At 42.3% G+C, this 12,179-nt stretch overlaps 1 protein-coding gene across 3 annotated transcripts in view; it reads left to right on the forward strand.

Annotated features, from left to right (window-relative positions):
- The window catches only part of LOC145861743 (exportin-1), a 113,499-nt gene that overhangs the window by 41,328 nt on the left and 59,992 nt on the right, over positions 1–12,179 (forward strand). For all 3 annotated transcript variants that reach the window (XM_082964949.1, XM_082964948.1, XM_082964950.1), the window contains exons 5-6: positions 10,215–10,276; positions 10,402–10,446. In XM_082964949.1, the coding sequence (XP_082821075.1) occupies positions 10,215–10,276; positions 10,402–10,446 (107 nt within the window). The remainder of the gene's footprint in view (positions 1–10,214; positions 10,277–10,401; positions 10,447–12,179) is intronic.

Genomic DNA, 12,179 nt, shown 5'->3' on the forward strand with positions numbered 1-12,179 from the left:
TCTGCATACCGCCCAACGCTAGTGTATATTTATTATTATTATTATTATTTAAATCAATCAACTGAGATTCGAAACACTCTGTCTGCCCCCAAAACTGAGCCAGTATTCAAACTCAGCATGCACTACTCGCTATAATTGCCCTACTCGCTATAAATCAAATCAAAAACTTTATTTGTCACATGCGCCGAATACAACAGGTGTAGATCTTACCGTGAAATGCTTACTTACAAGCCCTTAACCAACAGTGCAGTTCAAGAAGAGTTAAGAAAATATTTACTAAATACACTAAAGTAAAAAATAAGAAGTAACACAATAACATAACAATAACAAGGCTATATACAGGGGGTACCAGTACCGAGTCAGTGTGGAGGTTATATACAGGGGGTACAGGTACCGAGTCAGTGTGGAGGCTATATACAGGGGGTACAGGTACCGAGTCAATGTGGAGGCTATATACAGGGGGTACAGGTACAGAGTCAATGTGGAGGTTATATACAGGGGGTACCAGTACCGAGTCAGTGTGGAGGTTATATACAGGGGGTACAGGTACCGAGTCAGTGTGGAGGCTATATACAGGGGGTACAGGTACCGAGTCAATGTGGAGGCTATATACAGGGGGTACAGGTACAGAGTCAGTGTGGAGGTTATATACAGGGGGTACCGGTACAGAGTCAGTGTGGAGGTTATATACAGGGGGTACCGGTACAGAGTCAGTGTGGAGGTTATATACAGGGAGTACAGGTACCGAGTCAGTGTGGAGGCTATATACAGGGGGTACCGGTACAGAGTCAATGTGGAGGCTATATACAGGGGGTACAGGTACAGAGTCAGTGTGGAGGCTATATACAGGGGGTACAGGTACCGAGTCAGTGTGGAGGTTATATACAGGGGGTACTGGTACCGAGTCAGTGTGGAGGTTATATACAGGGGGTACCGGTACAGAGTCAGTGTGGAGGCTATATACAGGGGGTACTGGTACCGAGTCAGTGTGGAGGTTATATACAGGGGGTACCGGTACAGAGTCAGTGTGGAGGTTATATACAGGGAGTACAGGTACCGAGTCAGTGTAGAGGTTATATACAGGGGGTACAGGTACAGAGTCAGTGTGGAGGTTATATACAGGGGGTACCGGTACAGAGTCAATGTGGAGGTTATATACAGGGGGTACCGGTACCGAGTCAGTGTGGAGGTTATATACAGGGGGTACAGGTACCGAGTCAGTGTGGAGGTTATATACAGGGGGTACCAGTACCGAGTCAGTGTGGAGGCTTTATACAGGGGGTACAGGTACCGAGTCAGTGTGGAGGTTATATACAGGGGGTACAGGTACAGAGTCAGTGTGGAGGTTATATACAGGGGGTACAGGTACAGAGTCAGTGTGGAGGCTATATACAGGGGGTACAGGTACCGAGTCAATGTGGAGGCTATATACAGGGGGTACAGGTACCGAGTCAGTGTGGAGGTTATATACAGGGGGTACCGGTACAGAGTCAATGTGGAGGCTATATACAGGGGGTACAGGTACCGAGTCAGTATGGAGGCTATATACAGGGGGTACCGGTACAGAGTCAGTGTGGAGGCTATATACAGGGGGTTCCGGTACCGAGTCAGTATGGAGGCTATATACAGGGGGTACAGGTACAGAGTCAGTATGGAGGCTATATACAGGGGGTACAGGTACCGAGTCAGTGTGCGGGGGTACAGGTTAGAGGTAATTTGTACATGTAGGTAGGGGTGAAGTGACTATGCATAGATAATAAACAGTGAGTAGCATCAGTGTACAAAACAAATGGAGGGGGGGGGGTCAATGTATTATTGAGGTTATATATGAATGGTAGTAGGCCTGTAATTGACTGATTATTGAGGTTATATTTGAATGGTGGTAGGCCTGTAATTGATTGGTTATTGAGGTTTTATATGAATGGCTTAGGCCTGTAATTGACTGATTATTGAGGTTATATATGAATGGTAGCAGGCCTGTAATTCACTGGTTATTGAGGTTATAAATGATTGGCTTAGGCCTGTAATTGACTGATTATTGAGGTTATATATGATTGGCTTAAGCCTGTAATTGACTGGTTATTGAGGTTATATATGAATGGTAGTAGGCCTGTAATTCACTGGTTATTGAGGTTATAAATGATTGGCTTAGGCCTGTAATTGACTGATTATTGAGGTTATATATGATTGGCTTAGGCCTGTAATTGACTGGTTATTGAGGTTATATATGAATGGTAGTAGGCCTGTAATTCACTGGTTATTGAGGTTATATATGATTGGCTTAAGCCTGTAATTGACTGGTTATTGAGGTTATATATGAATGGTAGTAGGCCTGTAATTGACTGGTTATTGAGGTTATAAATGAATGGTAGTAGGCCTGTAATTGACTGATTACTGAGGTTATATATGATTGGCTTAGGCCTGTAATTGACTGATTATTGAGGTTATATATGAATGGTAGTAGGCCTGTAATTCACTGGTTATTGAGGTTATATATGAATGGTAGTAGGCCTGTAATTCACTGGTTATTGAGGTTATATATGAATGGTAGTAGGCCTGTAATTGACTGGTTATTGAGGTTATATATGAATGGTAGTAGGCCTGTAATTCACTGGTTATTGAGGTTATATATGAATGGTAGTAGGCCTGTAATTCACTGGTTATTGAGGTTATATATGAATGGTAGTAGGCCTGTAATTGACTGGTTATTGAGGTTATATATGAATGGTAGTAGGCCTGTAATTCACTGGTTACTGAGGTTATATATGAATGGTAGTAGGCCTGTAATTCACTGGTTATTGAGGTTATATATCATTAGCTTAAGCCTGTAATTGACTGGTTACTGAGGTTATATATGAATGGTAGTAGGCCTGTAATTGACTGATTACTGAGGTTATATATGATTGGCTTAGGCCTGTAATTGACTGATTATTGAGGTTATATATGAATGGTAGTAGGCCTGTAATTGACTGGTTATTGAGGTTATATATGAATGGTAGTAGGCCTGTAATTCACTGGTTATTGAGGTTATATATGAATGGTAGTAGGCCTGTAATTCACTGGTTATTGAGGTTATAAATGAATGGTGAATGAGTAGTAGGCCTGTAATTGACTGATTATTGAGGTTATATATGAATGGTAGTAGGGCTGTAATTGACTGATTATTGAGGTTATATATGAATGGTAGTAGGCCTGTAATTCACTGGTTATTGAGGTTATAAATGAATGGTAGTAGGCCTGTAATTGACTGGTTATTGAGGTTATAAATGAATGGTAGTAGGGCTGTAATTCACTGGTTATTGAGGTTATATATGAATGGTAGTAGGGCTGTAATTGACTGGTTATTGAGGTTATAAATGAATGGTAGTAGGACTGTAATTGACTGATTACTGAGGTTATATATGAATGGTAGTAGGGCTGTAATTGACTGATTATTGAGGTTATATATGAATGGTTGTAGGCCTGTAATTGACAGATTATTGAGGTTATATATGAATGGTAGTAGGGCTGTAATTCACAGATTATTGAGGTTATATATGAATGGTAGTAGGGCTGTAATTGACTGATTACTGAGGTTATATATGAATGGTAGTAGGGCTGTAATTCACTGGTTATTGAGGTTATATATGAATGGTAGTAGGCCTGTAATTCACTGGTTATTGAGGTTATAAATGAATGGTAGTAGGCCTGTAATTCACGGGTTATTGAGGTTATAAATGAATGGTAGTAGGCCTGTAATTGACTGATTACTGAGGTTATATATGAATGGTAGTAGGCCTGTAATTCACTGGTTATTGAGGTTATAAATGAATGGTAGTAGGCCTGTAATTCACGGGTTATTGAGGTTATAAATGAATGGTAGTAGGCCTGTAATTCACTGGTTATTGAGGTTATAAATGAATGGTAGTAGGGCTGTAATTGACTGATTATTGAGGTTATATATGAATGGTAGTAGGCCTGTAATTCACTGGTTATTGAGGTTATAAATGAATGGTAGTAGGCCTGTAATTCACTGGTTATTGAGGTTATAAATGAATGGTAGTAGGCCTGTAATTCACTGGTTATTGAGGTTATAAATGAATGGTAGTAGGCCTGTAATTGACTGGTTATTGAGGTTATAAATGAATGGTAGTAGGCCTGTAATTCACTGGTTATTGAGGTTATAAATGAATGGTAGTAGGCCTGTAATTGACTGATTATTGAGGTTATATATGAATGGTAATAGGCCTGTAATTGACTGATTATTGAGGTTATAAATGAATGGTGAATGAGTAGTAGGCCTGTGTGAAATATTGAAATTTATTATGATTGTTATAAAATGTTGAATGATAGTTGCACTGCTGATTATACTATTTTTATAATTAAATGAATACTTTCTTGTGACTGACAAGTAACAAAATAAAGAATGTCAAAGTGGAACTACGTTGTGGCCTTGTTTTGTCCTCATTTGGTGGTAGATCTTGGTTTACATTTGGACTTGGGATGTGATCTTAGGCTTGAAAAGGTTGGTGACCACTGCACTATAATTACCCTACTCACTATAATTACCCTACTCACTATAATTACCCTACTCACTATAATTACCCTACACACTATAATTACCCTACACACTATAATTACCCTACTCACTATAATTACCCTACTCACTATAATTACCCTACTCACTATAATTGCCCTACTCACTATAATTACCCTACTCACTATAATTACCCTACTGAATATATTTATGACACTGACTTGGCCCGTACTACTGCCTGCATCTTACTACTGACAGTGGGCTGTACATAGTAAGTTCTGATAAATAAGGAAATGTAGTTTATTGTTAACTGTAGCTCCAGCCATGTGCGATTCTGTGTCTTTACAAAGTGTTTATCTTATTTCCTGTCCTGTTGTTAAACCGACGCACAACAAAAGTGTAATGATGTGTTTTTTTCTACTACTGGAACTTTCTCCTCCTGCTGACTGGTGTTCTAAGCTACCACCTACTGGTGTGGCCCTGTAATGTTTATCAGGGAAGCAGTTCTAATCTACTGGTGTGGCCCTGTAATGTTTATCAGGGAAACAGTTCTAATCTACTGGGGTGGCCCTGTAATGTTTATCAGGGAAACAGTTCTAATCTACTGGTGTGGCCCTGTAATGTTTATCAGGGAAACAGTTCTAATCTACTGGTGTGGCCCTGTAATGTTTATCAGGGAAACAGTTCTAATCTACTGGGGTGGCCCTGTAATGTTTATCAGGGAAACAGTTCTAATCTACTGGTGTGGCCCTGTAATGTTTATCAGGGAAACAGTTCTAATCTACTGGGGTGGCCCTGTAATGTTTATCAGGGAAGCAGTTCTAATCTACTGGTGTGGCCCTGTAATGTTTATCAGGGAAACAGTTCTAATCTACTGGTGTGGCCCTGTAATGTTTATCAGGGAAACAGTTCTAATCTACTGGGGTGGCCCTGTAATGTTTATCAGGGAAGCAGTTCTAATCTACTGGTGTGGCCCTGTAATGTTTATCAGGGAAACAGTTCTAATCTACTGGTGTGGCCCTGTAATGTTTATCAGGGAAACAGTTCTAATCTACTGGGGTGGCCCTGTAATGTTTATCAGGGAAACAGTTATAATCTACTGGGGTGGCCCTGTAATGTTTATCAGGGAAGCAGTTCTAATCTACTGGTGTGGCCCTGTAATGTTTATCAGGGAAACAGTTCTAATCTACTGGGGTGGCCCTGTAATGTTTATCAGGGAAACAGTTCTAATCTACTGGTGTGGCCCTGTAATGTTTATCAGGGAAACAGTTCTAATCTACTGGGGTGGCCCTGTAATGTTTATCAGGGAAACAGTTCTAATCTACTGGTGTGGCCCTGTAATGTTTATCAGGGAAGCAGTTCTAATCTACTGGTGTGGCCCTGTAATGTTTATCAGGGAAACAGTTCTAATCTACTGGTGTGGCCCTGTAATGTTTATCAGGGAAACAGTTCTAATCTACTGGGGTGGCCCTGTAATGTTTATCAGGGAAACAGTTCTAATCTACTGGTGTGGCCCTGTAATGTTTATCAGGGAAACAGTTCTAATCTACTGGTGTGGCCCTGTAATGTTTATCAGGGAAACAGTTCTAATCTACTGGTGTGGCCCTGTAATGTTTATCAGGGAAGCAGTTCTAATCTACTGGTGTGGCCCTGTAATGTTTATCAGGGAAACAGTTCTAATCTACTGGTGTGGCCCTGTAATGTTTATCAGGGAAACAGTTCTAATCTACTGGGGTGGCCCTGTAATGTTTATCAGGGAAACAGTTCTAATCTACTGGTGTGGCCCTGTAATGTTTATCAGGGAAACAGTTCTAATCTACTGGGGTGGCCCTGTAATGTTTATCAGGGAAACAGTTCTAATCTACTGGGGTGGCCCTGTAATGTTTATCAGGGAAACAGTTCTAATCTACTGGTGTGGCCCTGTAATGTTTATCAGGGAAACAGTTCTAATCTACTGGGGTGGCCCTGTAATGTTTATCAGGGAAACAGTTCTAATCTACTGGGGTGGCCCTGTAATGTTTATCAGGGAAACAGTTCTAATCTACTGGGGTGGCCCTGTAATGTTTATCAGGGAAACAGTTCTAATCTACTGGGGTGGCCCTGTAATGTTTATCAGGGAAACAGTTCTAATCTACTGGGGTGGCCCTGTAATGTTTATCAGGGAAACAGTTCTAATCTACTGGGGTGGCCCTGTAATGTTTATCAGGGAAACAGTTCTAATCTACTGGTGTGGCCCTGTAATGTTTATCAGGGAAACAGTTCTAATCTACTGGTGTGGCCCTGTAATGTTTATCAGGGAAACAGTTCTAATCTACTGGGGTGGCCCTGTAATGTTTATCAGGGAAACAGTTCTAATCTACTGGTGTGGCCCTGTAATGTTTATCAGGGAAACAGTTCTAATCTACTGGGGTGGCCCTGTAATGTTTATCAGGGAAACAGTTCTAATCTACTGGGGTGGAAGTTGCAGAGAATTATCACAACGTTCAAGTGTGAGCTCAGCAGATTAGCTCAGTGGCTACATTTTGTTGAGGGAACATTGGATAGTAGTGGAGGGGAAAAGGGTGCATGTGTTTGGGCATTGATAAACACACCAGTCTGCATTAATGATAGGTAGTAAAATAAAGACGCCACTTCTAAAAGCCTATTTCACACCATAGCCTGATGAATTTGCAAGAACTTTTCTTTTCATTTTGATTTTGGCACAAATTAAAATGTTCCACCGACTCACCCATGGATTGATGTTTCAGCATTGTCTCAATGAATAGTTCTGACTCACCCATGGATTGATGTTTCAGCATTGTCTCAATGAATAGTTCTGACTCATCCATGGATTGATGTTTCAGCATTGTCTCAATGAATAGTTCTGACTCACCCATGGATTGATGTTTCAGCATTGTCTCAATGAGGAGTTCTGACTCGCCAATGGATTAGCGACGGGCGGACGAGCACTTATCCACCGTCGTAGTACGAATGAAGCCTGAGCTGGAATGTGAAGCTAACTGAAGATGGTTAGCTTTAGAAAACCCAGAGTAGATGTAGCTAGGATACCCCTCTGGTGTTATGAGATCTGATGAAGCCTGACTGCTATGAAGACAACCTGGACTAATGATCCCCCCCCCCCCCCCCGGCTAAATAACCAATATGGTCCTCATACCATCATAGCCACCTAATCATCCCCAGCTTCCAATTGGCTCATTCATCCCCTCTCCCCTGTAACTCTTCTCCAGGTCGTTTCTGTAAAAGACAATATGTTCTCATCAACGTAGCTGGTCAAATAAGGGTTAATAATAATGGCGCTGTACAGAAAAGTAGGTAGTCTGTGTGCAGCTTGTTTAAAAGCAGCCAGCATCCGTCCAGTTCAGCAGCTAGCTACATTACACAGTAACAGTATGCATGACAGCAAGCAGCAGACTAGTAGACACTTATCAATACTCTGCTTGCTCACTAGGTTCCACTAAAGCAGATATGTGGGTCAGCCAATGCCCAGCTGTTGGTTCAGTAGATTCTAGATTCACACCTTGTGAAGCAGCACTGTGTTCTGGGTCACGGATTATGTTGTTACCTGCTCTGTAAGGATGTGTTGTGTACAAACCTGTGTCCTGTACGTTCTGGTGGAGGCTGACTGATCTGGTTCTGTTGTCTCTGCTGGTCTCTGATCTGGTTCTGTTGTTTCTGCTGGTCTCTGATCTGGTTCTGTTGTTTCTGCTGGTCTCTGATCTGGTCCTGTTGTTTCTGCTGGTCTCTGATCTGGTCCTGTTGTTTCTGCTGGTCTCTGATCTGGTTCTGTTGTTTCTGCTGGTCTCTGATCTGGTTCTGTTGTTTCTGCTGGTCTCTGATCTGGTCCTGTTGTTTCTGCTGGTCTCTGATCTGGTTCTGTTGTTTCTGCTGGTCTCTGATCTGGTTCTGTTGTTTCTGCTGGTCTCTGATCTGATCCTGTTGTTTCTGCTGGTCTCTGATCTGGTCCTGTTGTTTCTGCTGGTCTCTGATCTGGTTCTGTTGTCTCTGCTGGTCTCTGATCTGATCCTGTTGTTTCTGCTGGTCTCTGATCTGGTCCTGTTGTTTCTGCTGGTCTCTGATCTGGTTCTGTTGTTTCTGCTGGTCTCTGATCTGGTTCTGTTGTTTCTGCTGGTCTCTGATCTGGTTCTGTTGTTTCTGCTGGTCTCTGATCTGGTTCTGTTGTTTCTGCTGGTCTCTGATCTGGTCCTGTTGTTTCTGCTGGTCTCTGATCTGGTTCTGTTGTTTCTGCTGGTCTCTGATCTGGTTCTGTTGTTTCTGCTGGTCTCTGATCTGGTTCTGTTGTTTCTGCTTGTCTCTGATCTGGTTCTGTTGTTTCTGCTGGTCTCTGATCTGATCCTGTTGTTTCTGCTGGTCTCTGATCTGGTTCTGTTGTTTCTGCTGGTCTCTGATCTGGTCCTGTTGTTTCTGCTGGTCTCTGATCTGGTTCTGTTGTTTCTGCTGGTCTCTGATCTGGTTCTGTTGTTTCTGCTGGTCTCTGATCTGGTTCTGTTGTTTCTGCTGGTCTCTGATCTGGTTCTGTTGTTTCTGCTGGTCTCTGATCTGGTCCTGTTGTTTCTGCTGGTCTCTGATCTGGTTCTGTTGTTTCTGCTGGTCTCTGATCTGGTTCTGTTGTTTCTGCTGGTCTCTGATCTGGTTCTGTTGTTTCTGCTGGTCTCTGATCTGGTTCTGTTGTTTCTGCTGGTCTCTGATCTGGTCCTGTTGTTTCTGCTGGTCTCTGATCTGGTCCTGTTGTTTCTGCTGGTCTCTGATCTGATCCTGTTGTTTCTGCTGGTCTCTGATCTGGTCCTGTTGTTTCTGCTTGTCTCTGATCTGGTTCTGTTGTTTCTGCTGGTCTCTGATCTGGTCCTGTTGTTTCTGCTGGTCTCTGATCTGGTTCTGTTGTTTCTGCTGGTCTCTGATCTGGTCCTGTTGTTTCTGCTGGTCTCTGATCTGGTTCTGTTGTTTCTGCTGGTCTCTGATCTGGTTCTGTTGTTTCTGCTGGTCTCTGATCTGGTTCTGTTGTTTCTGCTGGTCTCTGATCTGGTCCTGTTGTTTCTGCTGGTCTCTGATCTGGTTCTGTTGTTTCTGCTGGTCTCTGATCTGGTTCTGTTGTTTCTGCTGGTCTCTGATCTGGTTCTGTTGTTTCTGCTGGTCTCTGATCTGGTTCTGTTGTTTCTGCTGGTCTCTGATCTGGTCCTGTTGTTTCTGCTGGTCTCTGATCTGGTTCTGTTGTTTCTGCTGGTCTCTGATCTGGTTCTGTTGTTTCTGCTGGTCTCTGATCTGGTTCTGTTGTTTCTGCTGGTCTCTGATCTGGTTCTGTTGTTTCTGCTGGTCTCTGATCTGGTTCTGTTGTTTCTGCTGGTCTCTGATCTGGTCCTGTTGTTTCTGCTGGTCTCTGATCTGGTTCTGTTGTTTCTGCTGGTCTCTGATCTGGTTCTGTTGTTTCTGCTGGTCTCTGATCTGGTTCTGTTGTTTCTGCTGGTCTCTGATCTGGTTCTGTTGTTTCTGCTGGTCTCTGATCTGGTTCTGTTGTTTCTGCTGGTCTCTGATCTGGTTCTGTTGTTTCTGCTGGTCTCTGATCTGGTCTTGTTGTTTCTGCTGGTCTCTGATCTAATCCTGTTGTTTCTGCTGGTCTCTGATCTGGTTCTGTTGTTTCTGCTGGTCTCTGATCTGGTTCTGTTGTTTCTGCTTGTCTCTGCAGGTATTAAAAAGTATGTTGTTGGACTTATTATCAAGACGTCGTCGGACGCCACAATGGTCGAGGTGAGGGCTGAAACATGTGTCATGTTAATATGACTGTAAATTCCCCTGTCACATGATGCTGGTAATTGTTACCGTGATGATAACAGTATATTGACGTTGACTCCGTTCTCATTTACCTTTTTCAGAAAGAGAAAGTTTACATTGGAAAGCTGAACATGATCCTTGTTCAGGTAAGAGTGTGTGTGTGTGTGTGTGTGTGTGTGTGTGTGTGTGTGTGTGTGTGTGTGTGTGTGTGTGTGTGTGTGTGTGTGTGTGTGTGTGTGTGTGTGTGTGTGTGTGTGTGCGCACCTACTAACATTGCTGTTCTCTTATCTGTGAATAAACTAGGATGCTCTCTTTATAAACTAGGACTCAGGTGTGCTGCTCAGCTTCATCTGAGCAGAGTCCTCCAATCTGTGTGTGTTTATTCATATGTGTGTACCACGTGTATCGTGTGTGTACAGCTGACTGTAGCTGCATGAGTCTCTGTGTGTCATTGAGTGTGAGTCAGTGTGTCTGCGTCAGCTGATGTTGTTTTGTCCTGAAGAGACCAACCAGGTCAGAGTGTCTCAGCGTCTACTGTCTGTTCTGGGTGAGGGGAGGGTGTGTGGGGGGCTGGGTGTGTGTGTGTGTGGGGGGGTGTGTGTGTGTGTGGGGGGGTGTGGGGGTGTGGGGGGGGGTGTGAGGGGGGTTTGTGTGTGTGAGGGGGTGTGTGAGGGTGGTAGTTTGGTGGAGTAACCTTCTCCGAGAACAGCATTAGCTCCCAGAGCTAAGGATGTCTATAGGCTTTAGCACAGCAAGCTAACATACAGAGCCTTCAGAAAGGGTTTTGTGTTTGTTTTTATTATGGATCCTCTTCCTGGGGTCCAGCAAAATTGAGGCAGTTTATACAATTAAAAAAACATTACAATACATTCACAGATTTCACAACACACTGTGTGCCCTCAGGCCCCTACTCCACCACTACCACATATCTACAGTACTAAATCCATGTGTATGTATAGTGTGTGTGTGTGTGTGTGTGTGTGTGTGTGTGTGTGTGTGTGTGTGTGTGTGTGTGTGGTGTGTGTGTGTGTGTGTGTGTGTGTGTGTGTGTGTGTGTGTGTGTGTGTGTGTGTGTGTGTGTGTGCCAATGTTTGTGTTGCACACAGAGTGAGTATTCATACCCCTTGATTTATTCCACATTTTGTTGTGTTACAGCCTGAATTCAAAGTGGATTAAAAAAAATGTTTTTATCTCACCCATCTACACACAATACCCCATAATGACAAAGTTTGTGCACATTTTTTAAATGTGTATAATATGTTTTATTATTTTCCAATAATAATAAAAATAAGACATTCATTGTATTGTTGAATGGGATAGCAAATTTAGAGGAGAAAACTAAACTTAACTCACATATAGAAAACATAAAATAAATCCTATTAGGTGGTACATGTTAAAAGAAGACAGTATACAGTCATTACAAGAAGTGTAGTGAAACCCAATATAAATATTGAGTGGAGTACAACACAGAGTAGCAGCACATCTTAACCCAGTTATGAAGGGGGAATAAACCATTTATCCTGTATCAGCTGACATATTTTATAAAACATTGGACTTCTATTGGAGGTATTGTGTTGAATCTTGTGCGCATTTATTGAAAATGAAGTACAGAAATATCTCATTTAGATAAGTATTCAACCCCCTGAGTCAATACATATTAGAATCACCCAGTGATTACAGCTGTGAGTCTTTCTGGGTAAATCTCTAAGAGCTTTCTACAACTGGATTGTACAATATTTAGACATTTTTATTTTTAAACTCTTCAAGCTCTGTCAGATTGGTTGTTGATCATTGCTAGACAACCATTTTCAAGTCTTGACATAGATTTCCAAGTAGATTTAAGTTAAAACTGTAACTTGGCCGTTCAGGTACATTCAGG

The sequence above is a fragment of the Salmo salar genome, chromosome 18 (assembly GCF_965601325.2).
Source record: "Salmo salar chromosome 18, fSalSal1, whole genome shotgun sequence".
Taxonomy (NCBI): domain Eukaryota; kingdom Metazoa; phylum Chordata; class Actinopteri; order Salmoniformes; family Salmonidae; genus Salmo; species Salmo salar.